Source organism: Podarcis gaigeae (genome assembly GCF_964106915.1).
Source record: "Podarcis gaigeae genome assembly, chromosome: 9".
NCBI classification, from domain to species: Eukaryota; Metazoa; Chordata; class Lepidosauria; order Squamata; family Lacertidae; genus Podarcis; species Podarcis gaigeae.
Window position 1 is genome coordinate 20352661 of NC_139685.1, and position 13423 is coordinate 20366083.

At 44.9% G+C, this 13423-nt stretch overlaps 1 protein-coding gene across 11 annotated transcripts in view; it reads left to right on the forward strand.

The window, feature by feature from the left end:
* FRYL (FRY like transcription coactivator) overlaps positions 1-13423 on the forward strand; it is a 149005-nt gene that overhangs the window by 20739 nt on the left and 114843 nt on the right. For 4 of the 11 annotated variants that reach the window (XM_083754768.1, XM_083754774.1, XM_083754773.1 and 1 more), the window contains exon 1: positions 12964-13207. The exons of 2 other annotated variants lie outside the window; for them this stretch is intronic. In XM_083754768.1, coding sequence (XP_083610894.1) covers positions 13036-13207 — 172 coding nt within the window. In that variant the 5' untranslated portion in view covers positions 12964-13035. Of the gene's footprint in view, positions 1-11404; positions 11511-12930; positions 13208-13423 lie in introns of those variants that run through there. 5 more of the 11 variants (XM_083754769.1, XM_083754771.1, XM_083754778.1 and 2 more) reach the window with 4 other exon arrangements.

The following is a 13423-nucleotide window of genomic DNA, read 5'->3' on the forward strand; positions in this document are numbered from 1 at the left end:
CTCTCATTTAAAAGATTACTCTAATTCTATTTTTGTTCTCTCCCTTTTGAATTTAGTTGCTGTTGCTTTTGGGCTTATTCTTGTGTTCCTGAAAATGGGTAATTGGTGGTAATTATACCTGTTAGTCATGGTTTATCCCATAAGAGTTCTCTTAAGCATTTCACATTTCATGAAACAAGGATCAAACGATAGGTGACGCTGTCTCACTTCTTGAGCAAGCACATTCTGTGGAATTGCTTGCTCATAGCAGGTGCAGCACAAGCAATAAGAGGAAACTCTTAAGAAACTCAAGACAGTATTAGTGAGAAACCTTTAAAAACATTTATTGTGGAACAAAAAACATTCTGCAGCAGAACCTATCATTCTTGAGTAGGGCAATTCCATGGAAATTGTAGCCTTTAGTTAGGGGTGTCAAAATAATCTAGATATTTCAGAAGCATGTGGGCAAATACTGAAAACATTTTGTAGTTAAAACGGGAAATAAAAAGTGGTAGATTTGCAATTATAGCTGGATGTAGTTTGGTATTGTCTATTACATGTGTAATGGGAAAAGGGGGCTGCTCGTGCGTAAGCGTTAAAGTGCTCCAAGCTTTACCATCAGTTCCTAAACTTTCCCAGTCCGAGGAGCCATGGGTGCGTGGCTACCTCAATCGCTGGCAGAATCCGTCAGTGGGCGTTTCCGGAATTTACTCCAACATAAGAGTTCCTTGACGGAAACTCTTCTTCTGGATTCTCTGCGTGACAGTTTCCTCTGCGGAGTGGGCGTCCCCAGCGGAGGTCCTGAGCCCTCCCCGCTATTCTCACTGGAAACATCTTGGAGCCCTTCCTCCGATTGAGTTTCTGCAGGAACTCTCCCTCTCCCCCTACTGGTTCCTTCCTCTGCATCCGAAGCTCTCCTAGCCTCCTTGAGCCCTTCCACCACCTGACTCTCCGATGGCAGTTCCCTGACATCCACCTCCCCTCCAGGACCCCCATTTCCCCCTCTTCTCTGGGTGGTGAGGCTGGGAACCCCCTGAAAGAATCCTCCTCATCTTCGGATGACTCGAAAACCGCCCTCCACCTACTACTATCCCTTCTTCCTCCATACTCTTCCCCATCTGATTCTTCTTCCTCTTCCTGTCCTGATTCTGGGAACCCCTCAAACTCCTCTTCCTCATCAGTGGTGCCGGAGTGTTCCTCCCAGAACCTAGCCAAGGGCTGGGGCTTCCTCGGGAACCGGCGATGAAACGTTCCTACTAAGACCTCATCCTTGACCGTTTCTGCCGGTAACCAGGTGTTTTCGGACTCCGGTTCCCCTTCCCATGCCACTAAGTACTCCACCTGTCTCCCCTTCCACCGAGAGTCGAGAATTTCTGCTACATGACTGCTCCGCTCCCTCTCTTCTACTTGCGGTGCCGCAGGAACCTCACTTTCGCGTTCCCCAAATTCTCGCCCCTCCCTGTATGGTGATAGTAATGACCTATGGAATACTGGATGCAATTTCATGTTGTCTGGCAGCCTGAGTTTAAAGGCCACCATATTGACCTGCTGTATAACCTTGAAGGGTCCCAGTCGTTTTGGCCGCAATTTTTTGCAACCCCCCTTGAATGGTAACCCTTGTGTTGACAACCACACCCGGTCCCCCACCCTTATGGTCTCTCCTTCCCTTCTGCTCCTATCTGTCTGCTTCTTGTATTCTGCCTTGGCCCTATCCAAATTCATTTTGAGCTGTTGGTGTATTGCTTCCATTTCTTCCCCAAAATGTTCTGCTGCCGGTACGCTCCATCTTTCCCCCCTTCCTCTGGGATGACACCCATAATTAGCCAAAAATGGACTCATGCCCATGGACACATTTTCCGCATTATTGTACGCGAATTCGGCCAGGGCTAATTTCTCTACCCAATCATTCTCCCTGTCATTTACATAACACCTCAGATATTGTTGCAGAATACTGTTCGCCCTTTCCGCCTGCCCATTTGTTTCTGGGTGTCTGGCGGTTGAGAAATTGACCTCCACGTGCAGTAAGCTCATGAGCTTCCTCCAGAACCTGGACGTAAATTGTTTCCCTTGGTCTGAGACCACCCTCAAGGGGGCGCCATGCAACCTAAAAACGTGTTTTACAAAAAACCTGGCGGTTTCTTCCGCCGTTACCGCATGTGAGCAAGCTATAAAGTGGCACATCTTGGTTAACTGGTCTACCACTACCATTACCGCAGTTTTCCCCTTGGATCTTGGTAAATCCGTCATGAAATCTATGGAAACAGCCTCCCATGGCCGTTCAGGTGTGGGTAATGGTTCCAGCAACCCCGCTGGTGCCGCCCTTTCCCCCTTTGCTCGCTGGCAGCGGTCGCACCCCCTTACATACTCTCATACATCTTCCCTCACCTTGGGCCACCAGAATTGCCTAGTAACTAAACACATTGTTTTGTGTTGCCCAAAGTGCCCCGCTGTGGGGCTGTCGTGCAGTTGTTTGAGTACCCTACTCCTCAATTCCCCTTCTGGTATGTACAAGGCCCCCTTGTAGTACAACACCCCGTTCTTTTCTTCAACCCCCCCGGTGATCTCCCCGGCTCTCCTGAGCCCTCTGAGCTTCTCTTGGGCGTATTCATCATTCTCTGTCCCTTCTACTAGTTCTCGTTGCCCTACCAATGCCGCCCCACACACCCAGTGGTCCTCGGGGATGACATGTCTCTCTTTGGGCGCTCCCTCCCCCTCCATATACTCTGGTTTTCGAGAGAGGGCATCCGCCCTCACGTTCTCTGGTCCCGGTACGTAGCGAATCTCAAAATGAAATTTGGAAAATTCCTGCGCCCATCGCACTTGTCTCTGGTTCAGTACTCTGGCCGTTTGCCAATATTCCAGGTTCTTGTGGTCCGTGCACACCTGGACCTTGTGCTGCGCTCCTATTAGCAGGTGCCGCCATCGTCGAAACGCTTCATAAATGGCGAGCATTTCCCTGTCGTACACTGTGTAGTTCCTTTCGGATTTATTCAACTTCCGCGAGAAGAAGGCACACGGTCTCCAGTTCGACGCATCCTTCCCCGGCTGGAGCAGAACCGCCCCTACCGCTTGATCTGATGCATCTGTTTCCACCCTCATCGGTTTCTGTAGATCCATGTGCAAGAGCTGTTCTTCCGAAGCGAACACTTTTTTTAGCTTTTCAAACGCTCGCTGCGCCTCTTCCGTCCATGCAAATTTCTTCTTACTACTGAGACAATCAGTGATGGGAGCCGTTAAGTGGGCAAAGTTTTTAATGAACTTCCGATAGAAGTTACCAAACCCCAGGAATCTCTGCACGTCCTTCCTGGTTCTGGGTGTCTTCCATTCCAGTACCGCTTGGACCTTGCTAGGATCCATAGCCAATCCCTTGTCTGACAAACGGTACCCCAGGAATTCCACCCCTCTAGTATGGAACTGACACTTCTCCAGCTTGACCCACAGCTGGTTTGCTTGCAGTCAGCTTAGGACCTCTCGGACATCTCGGACATGCTGCTCTTCATCCTCTGAGTAGACTAAGACATCGTCTAAGAAGGCTACACAGTTCTTATAGAGCAAAGGTCCCAGCACGTGATTCATGAATGATTGGAAACAGGCTGAGCCCCCCTGTAGTCTGAAGGGCATAACGAGATACTCAAAGGCCCCCAAGGGGGTGAACATGGTAGTTTTCCATTCATCCCCCTTCCTCATCCGTATCAGGTTATACGCCCCCCTCAGGTCCAGCTTGGTAAAAATCTTTCCCTTCCTCACCCTGGTCAAAATGTCGTCAATCCTGGGCATGGGAAAGGCCACCGGTTCTGACACTGCATTGACGGCCCGGAAGTCCACGACCAGCCTGGGTTTATCCGTGTTTGTTTTGTCCACAAAAAACACTGGGCTGCCCCCCACCGCTCTTGACTCCCTGATGAAACCTCATTTCAGGTTCTTGTCTATGAACTCCCTTAACTCCTGCATCTCCCTGTCTGACATGGCGTACAGCTTGCCCACTGGTAGCTGGGCTCCCGGGAGTAGGTTAATTTGACAGTCAAAGGGTCTATGCGGGGGCAGTCTATCTGCTTCCTTCTCACTGAAGACGTCACTCAGATCGGCGTATTGTCGGGGTATTTCTCCCTTTTCCCCCACCGCCATCCCTGCAAGACTGGCCCTAGCCAGCCCCTGCATTTCTCTTCCCTTGCAGTGCTGTAGGCAATGCGCTGACCCAAAAGAGACTGTCCGCTGGTGCCATCCCACTAGTGGGTCATGTAGTGCCAGCCAGCTCATTCCCAAGATGATGGGAGGTCCCGCTAGTGTGGCTACATGAAATGCAATGACTTCCGTGTGCCTTGCCACTCTCATTGTCATGGGGACCGTCTGTTGGTTCACTTCCCCTCCCAGCAGTTCCCTCCCGTCAATCGTTGTCACCTGCAAGGAAGGAATTAAGGGCAGCGTTTGTATTTGGTGTTCTGAAGCAAACTCCTTACTCATTAAATTGCAGGAGCTGCCTGAGTCTAAGAGGGCTTTTATAGTGAGTGGATGTCCGTTGGGTAGCTCTAGCAGCACCTCCACGACGAGAGCAGCTCTTGGGGGTTCAGGCTTGGGCACGTTCACTGATCCTTGGCCTGACTGCTGTGCCCTGTCGTTGGCAGCCAGGCGTTGGCTTTTACTTGCTCCTTCACCCCCTCCTCCTCACTCCCAACGGCCCCCACCATTCCTTGCCATCCCTTCCTTTGCGGGCAGACCCTGGCAAAATGTCCTGGCTGTTGGCAAAGGAAACATTTCTTGGCGCTCTTCCCTTCCTTCTTCCGCCCTTCGTTAACATTTGAAGTTCCGTGCACGTTTGCTCCTCCAATCTCCATCGGTTCCACTGGCGGGGAAGGTTGCGCCGGCATCTCAGGAATGCGGAAATCATTCCAACGCTCTCCTCTCCCTTCCTGCTTCTCCAGCGCTCTCGCCTCCTGGCGCGCACCAATCGCAAGCGCTGCCTTGGTCAGCTGATCCATGGACTCCGGACGGGGCGCGCGGGAAAGTTCATCTTTCACCGCTGGGGCTAGGCCTTCTTCAAACAGCATTTGTATCGGGTCCGAAGACAGATCCCACCCCAATTTATGTATAAGCATGGTAAACTGTGTCCAATACTCTCTGACTGATTGATTTCCCTGTTTGCACGCCATTAACTGTCTGCGTACCACGCCCTGTTCAATCTGGCTGGAAAACATCAAGTCCATCGCACCAAAGAATTTCCTCAAGTCTTTTAAGGCGCTATTATTGTTTGCCATCAGGGGTCTCACCCAATCTCTAGCCCCTCCCTCGAGGTGTCCAATCACAAAAGCCACTCTCGATTCCTCATCGGCAAAGTCATCGTGTTGCAGGTTTAGTGCATACTGCATCTCTGTCTTAAAGGCTTAGTAGTTCCTTGGATCACCCCCAAATTTCTGTACCAACCCAGGTACCTTCCTTCCGATGGGAGTGGGTTTCCCCTGTGCATCCTGCACCCTCCTTTCCTCGAGCTGCGCCGTTAGCAGTGCCAGCTGGTGCTCCAAAGCTGTTTCTCTCCTCCAGAGTTGGTCCCCCTCCAGCTCCTCCTGCTCCTCTGGCTCCGGTTGGGTTGCTCATGATGCCTCTCCTTTGCACAAGCAGCGTCAGGGACTGACGGATTGCTGTAATGGGAAAAGGGGGCTGCTCGTGCGTAAGCGTTTAAGTGCTCTAAGCTTTACCATCAGTTCCTAAACTTTCCCAGTCCGAGGAGCCATGGTTGCGTGGCTACCTCAATCGCTGGCAGAATCCGTCAGTGGGCGTTTCCGGAATTTACTCCAACATAAGAGTTCCTTGACGGAAACTCTTCTTCTGGATTCTCTGCGTGACAGTTTCCTCCGCGGAGTGGGCGTCCCCAGCGGAGGTCCTGAGCCCTCCCCGCTATTCTCACTGGAAACATCTTGGAGCCCTTCCTCCGATTGAGTTTCTGCAGGAACTCTCCCTCTCCCCCTACTGGTTCCTTCCTCCGCATCCGAAGCTCTCCTAGCCTCCTTGAGCCCTTCCACCACCTGACTCTCTGATGGCAGTTCCCTGACAACATGGGTAGGCAAACTAAGTGCCAGGGGCCGAATCTGGCCCAGTCGCCTTCTAAATCTGGCCCGCAGATGGTCCAGGAATCAGCGTGTTTTTACATGAGTAGAATGTGTCCTTTTATTTAAAATGCATCTCTGGGTTATTTGTGGGGCATAGGAATTCATTCATATTTTTTTCCCCTTCAAAATATAGTCTGACCCCCTACAAGGTCTGAGGGACAGTGGACTGGCCCCCTGCTAAAAAAGTTTGCTGACCCCTGGTCTGTTAACTAAGGCAGCAGCTCTCCAGGGTTTCAGGCCGAGCTGGAGATTCAACCTTCTGCATGCAAAACATGTGCACTACCATTGAAGACTCTTGTTTTAGTGCTTTGTCCTCAAATCATAAACCTAATTTCAGAGAGTGTATTTTAGTCTAGGCTTTTAGGGGCTCGAAGTAAATAATTATTAAACATAAGGTATCACTTGAAGTACGTTGACAGATCTACCTTTCATTCATGGAGTATTTTGCACTGCCATCTGGTGGCCAAATAAAAATAGATGTAAATTTATTGTTTTTTCCCTTTTAAAGAAGATGGTCATGATATTAAAGAGTAAGAGGCTTGGAACTATTGTAGTTTGTACAGAGAAACATAAATGGCTCATCATGCGAGGATTTCAAAGTACCAAACAGGCATTATTACTGTCTGACTGGATGTTGAAGGGATGAGTGCAGAAAGCTTGTTCTGTTGCAATGGGTAGAAATGTTAGCTGGGTGTCTGGCCACTTTTTCAAGTCACATGCTTGTATTTAAGAAATGCTTGATTCCAAATTTCTCCATGGCTTCTGCAGTTGCATTAATGCAGGTGTGGAAAGGCAACTGAGTGCTGCTTTTGTCTACTTTTTATCAAGGCCAGAGTGAGAAAGATGGCTTTATCCATCAGCTAAGGCACTTCAGACTGCCTCAGGACTTTTGTCAGTTCTTTCAGGTCCTGGAGTCCTGGAAATCTCCTGCCACCTCCTCACCTGCCACCTCCTCAAGTGAAGTCTTTGTCAAGTCTTTGTCATGCAGAATCTTGAATGAGATTGCACTTCTAAAGGATCAGGCCTACAATTGATGGGTGTTCAGCTCTGTTGCTGGACCCAGTATGCAGAGGGCCTTCTCGGTAGTGGCACCTGCCTTGTGGAATGCCCTCCCACCAGATGTCAAAGAGAAAAACAGCTACCTGAGACTTGCCTCCTCCTCCACTTCCCAGTGTGACTCTGAAGCCCCCAGAGGAGTGCACCGTTCACCATCACCTAGGAAGGGTGGAGCTGCCACTTCTTTCTGTCCTGGTTTTTCTCTCCTTCACCATGTTGGTGCTTCCCCAGGCTGTCTCCAGTTGCCTCAGGTGGGATAGGGGCACAATTTTCTATACGTATTGGCCAGCCCGGATCTCTCATAACCTCCAGACAAACACTGAAAAATCCTAGAATTCTCCTTTTAACCGTGTGTCTTTGAAACTTGGGTCCTGTAAAACTAGAAATCAAGAAATTTTAACTTGAAATTAGTGTATTCCCTGAGCCTTGTAACTGAATTCACTTTCTCACTGTGAAAAATGTAGTGATTATAGTCAAACCTAGTAAATCCACATCACTTTATGAATTTGGGGTGGACATTTCCAGATCTCAGCTTCCATTTCTTCTCCTAGCCTCCCACCCTGGGAGTTTTTCTCTTCTCTGCCTCTCATGCAGGGTCCTTCACCAGTCATCCATCATCTATCCTCATCAGCCCAGCTTAGAAGACTGGTAGTTCTTTGTTTTTACACTTTGTTCAGTTACAAATCAAAAGCGAACACTGGTGAGAGTTTGGTTTATTAGTTACACTAAAACTTTCCCATCCATCAGTTTTCCATACAAAAACCTTGCACGTTTGGTGGTCAGCCCTGCAAAATCGTGCCTTTCTACTCTGGCTCAGAGTGGCTAGGAGCCCAGCTGCCCATCCTGAGCACTTGCTGCACTGCTTGTCTGCTGCTCTGGGTGGCTGAGCGAGGCTCACAGGCTCCTTTGGCAAGAGCACAAGGCATTAGGGGGGTGCGGTGCTGGCACAGCTCCTTGCCAAGGATGCCAGTGAGCCCACGTGCTCCTCTGCTGGTGATGGTACAGTTTGGAGAGTATAGCTCAAGGATTTGCACACTTAAAAAAACTAGGAGGCTTTATTTTGGAAACAAAATTAGTATTAGAATACAAAGTATTACAGTGGTACCTCAGGTTACATACGCTTCAGGTTACACATGCTTCAGTTTACCGACTCTTCTAACCCAGAAATAGTACCTCGGGTTAAGAACTTTGCTTCAGGATGAGAACATAAATCGTGCTCCGGCGGCGCGGCAGCATCAGGAGGCCCCATTAGCTAAAGTGGTGCTTCAGGTTAAGAACAGTTTCAGGTTAAGAATGGACCTCTGGAACGAATTTACTTAACCCAAGGTACCACTGTACTATAGAGATTGCAGAAGGGGTTGATAAAAAATTACAGAATGCTAAGAATAGAAAATTCTTAATGCTTTGTGCATGGACAAGCATTACTCTCCATGGACAAGGAAAGTGGGAAGAAATCTGCAGTAATTTATATTTCATTATATTTTAGGTTCTGATATGGACCATCAAGAGTGTCTTATTTCCCCTTCTTAAGTCTCAGCATGCATTTAAATATTCACCACTATTGTGCTGCTATTCTCTGTTTACTAGGCCGCATGACATTGCATTTTCTTCTTAATTTGTGAATGGAAAATTTGCAGTATCCTTGGAGCACTAAATGGAGTTGCAGTTCTTGTTAAAAATGTATAATCAGCACAATGCTGGCCATTCTGACTACAGATAAGGAGCATTGCTTTATCAGCACAAAGATCCAGATTTTTATCAGGTGAAGCTTGGCTGAGATACTTATATTTCAGTACTGTTTATAAAGCCCTTTATAGCAGATGGCATACTGTAATCTGTAATTACAATCATCAGCATAATACATCTCCCAGCTTTCTGCATCTGAAATTGGGGGATAAGGTTAGAATTACAAAGAGGATTACTCACGTTCTGTCAAAGTGAAATTCAAGTCTTATGAAATGGGGGGGAAATAATTGAATATAATTATAAACATATTCCATTGGATAACATGGAATATCTTATAAAACACAATAAATGAATCAGCATGGCAAAGTAATGTCCAGAGCTAAAATCCCAAGTTATCACACAGTGGATTTTTTTCAAGACAACTGTTACAAATAGAAAATAATCCTTACAAAACAACATTTTATTTTATTTTATTATTGTAAGTTAAGAGTTCTTCAGAATCTGATTGTTGTTTTCCTGGAGCCAGTATAAGTAATTCACTTTGATCTCTGAGGTAAACAAATAATCTATTATAGTGTATTTTGTTGTGAGGTTTTAGCAACTAAACCTGAGAAAACTGGAAACAGTTGGATGACTTTACAGAAGCAGAATGTAGCCATCTTTTGGAAGCTTTCCCCATTTTTTAAACAGTGTTTAAAAACTTTAATATGTTTCTGTCCTTTCCTTACACTTCTCTTGAAATGTGATGGTTGTGTCTGAAGATAAAAGTTCTGATAGACGCTGTTGAATTAAGGCAATTAATATAATCCAGAACTAGAGATTTAGAGGGCTGGGCAACAATCTGGCAGCTGAACGCTGACTCAGAAGACGAAGATCCTAAGATTTCCCCACCCCAAATATTTGGTCAGGGAACACTGGACTTGATAAATTTAATCATTGGCTCATTCAACTACATATCACCTTACCTGCCCAAAAATGCCCTCCTACTGTTTTGATAGGGCATACAGGTCAGCCTTTATGCAGTGAACATGGATTTAACTAAAATGGGAACATTCTGAAATTGGGTAACGTTTCAGTCTCTCAATACTCTGCTGCTGGATTCATTCACCATATTCCAATAAAGACAATAGAGGTAGCATGAAATTGCTGGCATAGAATTTATTGGCAAATTCCATTCCCCCACGTTAAGCTGGTGATACATCTGTCACTACTGACCCTCTATAGGTGTTAAATGTGCAGAGCAGGAAACATACTATTATATTTGATTGCTGATGTGCATGAGGTCAACTCTATTTGGACTCTGCATAGAAATATGACAGTACTACAGCTTACCTTGTACATTTCATAGCCCTTTGGCCTTGCTCTTGACAGACTTGTTTTTTGTTTTGTTTTTTTGGTGAAATAATGGACTGTCCTGGGGTTCAGCAGCATGGCAGGTGGCAGGAACAGCTGGGGCGACCTTCCCCCAAAGCCTCTTTTGCAAGAGCTGCAAGAGCAGTCAGGATCACCTTATATCTGCATACATGGAAGCAGAATCCCTGCCCTTGGACTTCAATAGTTGTGTTGCCTGGTTGTGAACTCAGTAGTGTTAGTTAATCTGGGGCTTGCCATAAGCAGGTTAACTCAAGCAAGGGTAGAGTCCCTTCAAGGGCAGGCTGAAGTAGAGGAATTGTTACTAACTCATATCCATTCTTGGTGTTGGTAACTTCTAGCTTTTGTAGAAGGGTCTCAGAATGGAAGACAAACGTCCTTCCTGGAAGTTTGCATGGGATGGTGTGTGCTCAGGGTATATTATTCTTGGGACCATCAACGTGAGTGGTTTCTCAGTTTCATACAATTTGTCTGAATGCTACTAACATTTTATATGAATAAAATATTTTAAAATTATCTAGCAGGAAAATAATGCAAACTTTCTAGTGGAATGCATCAATGTCAACAGCAAAATGAGCATGGTTGGCAGAATGAATGTCTCTGCCCGCTCAGTATCTGCTCCAGACACTAACAGATTTGCAAAAGGTGTAGTTGACTACAGCAGGAAGAGAGGAAGCACAAGTCCACTTGCATGATGATGGGTGTTGGCTTCTGCTTGAAATCTGTTTAATTTTTGTCATGTTCAAATCCAGGTACAGTAATCTTCCAAACCAGTCTGATGCCCTCTAGATGTTTAGGGTGAAGCCTCGTTGATCATTGTTCATGCTGGCTGGGAATGATTGGAATTGCAGTTCAAAGTTTCTGAAGGCCACTAGGTTGGGAAGACTGATACAAACTAAAGGCTATAAATTTAAAAATTTCAATCAGAAAAAAGATAACTGTGTAACGTATGTGGATCCAAATGTAGGAAAGACATTCAGCCAGTAGCGCCTCAAGTACCTATTCCTGTATTCTGAATGTGTGAATTTCAGTAGCTATAAAATGAAGGGTGATTAAGAGATGGAGCCCTGGCTTGAACACATTTTTGTACTGAAGTTCACCTAACTCTATGCATTTGATGGCAGTTACCTTAAAAATAAAATAAAAGGAATAAATGCAATGTTCTTACTTCAGTGCAGGTAGTAATTTAGTTTTATTTTATTTCTCCTTAGCTAAAATTCTTGTCTTCCTCTGTGATGGTGTGTATCACAAAATTCAGCTCAACTAGCCATCCCAACAATTGTAACTCCAGTTAGATGCTTTCTGACTGAAACGGTGGTAAGTGTCTATATATGAAATAATTTATGCCATTGATTTCAGTTGGTCTACTCTGAATGTAACTTGTTCAGATGCCATCCCCTATGTATCTGAATGTGTATATGTCTGTAGCATGAATTTAATAAAAAATGCAATTACATGGAACAAGGAACATTTTGCAGATTTGTTGCTTATATATTGTTGCTTAATGCAATGGTTTCATTTTGATTTTTTTTATGGCTTCCTCTTAGCAATATTTACCAACGAAGTGTACTTGCAGGAAGGAAATTGCTATAAATTTGCCCTCACTGAATTCATCATTTGTTGACAAATTCAAAGTATGAGCAAACAGTTCATTCCTTCTGCTTTCTGACTTTTCATACACTTTTAAGAGATGATTCAAGTGTGATGCCAGCATGCCTGAATCTAACCTCAGTACAGATAGTCTAAACTTTAAGTAAGGTAAAAAACCCTCTCTGTGTGTGTTGGGCTGGGGGGAGTAGAATAGTAGTCCTGAAGTCATGTATTTCCTTAATTGTCTATGAGTGAACTACCTTGAATAGACCAATTGTGGATATTGGAGAGAATTCATAGTAGCAAATAAGGCTAGCAAGGCTAGTTTTGTAAAAAGGCTTTACATGAAAACATATAAAAAAGCTAATTGTGTAAAAATGGTGCTTAATAAGCTCATTTCCATATACTGGTCAGAGTGCCATAGATCTTGCTGCAGTTCTGCTTATCTCTTAAGGAGCTGGAAATGTTTAGGAAAAATTCTTCAAAGAAATCTCCTTCAGTGTTGCTGTTTTGTTGAAATAATTTGTTATAATGTAGTGTTGTACACTGTTTTGCCAATACCTTTGAAAATCAAGATGGTATAGAAATAAAAGCTGCACACGTCTTTCCTTTACTTCCACATAAATGACATCTTTGAATAAAGAACTGTTGCAGAAAACAAATTTCTGCTTCCTTTTTATATAAAGCTTTGTGACTTAAATTCTTCACTAGCATTATTCCGCTTGAGGCAAATAATCTAAGCTTTTTTAAAAAGCTGTTTCTACTCAGTCATGTCACAAACTGAACTGATCCAGACTATGTGGTGTTGGAAACTGGTAACTGGCAGACTTTTCACAGTGATAACTGCTATCGGTGAGTGCAGATGCATACTCCTCCCTTTACAAGATAAAATGAAAACTTCCAGCTAATTGGATAGAAATATGCCTGTGTGTTTATGCACATGGCATGTTTATGAATCATTAAAGCAATAATTTTGCTAAATTTATTAGTTTATTAATTACCAGTTTAGGGGTATATCTAATGACTGAGTTGTTTCAGTCAGTGAAACGTATGGCTTTAAAACTTTCCAGTTAGGAGCAGGTTTGCTGGTGTTTGAGCACCACCCAGTTGTGGGATGACATCATTATGCAAAGTAGTACACAGGCTGCTTTTAGCGTCTCTTCAAGGAAGTTTGCACAAGCACCTGGACTTGCACTTCGTGCAGCTAAACTGGAGACTTTAATCAATGTTCTGGGAATGGTAAAACTCAAGCATGGATTTCTTTAAAAAAATGGTGCCTTCCGTCATGTCAGGAGATGTTGTTTTGGATGTTGGAAGTACTATTTGTGAAAGTTCTCCAAAGCTGCTGAAAATGACACGTACCAACCTGCTCTCCTTAGGGCAGACTACAGAAGGTGACATTCATCTTTTGCATCCTAATTACAGTATGTATCTCTGTAAGTTTTTGAAGTTCAAGGCAAGTGTAATATATAAATAAAGTGTTTTTATTGGTCAGCTTAGATTTTCCATGTTGGGCCACGATATTTTAAAATGTTGCAAATAGTTTTCTGACATCGTAAGGTTTCTGTACTGTTTACTGTAGAAAGATAATTTTGTCCAATTCGTGGGTAGAATTGAGATCCATTAAAATGTATATCTGC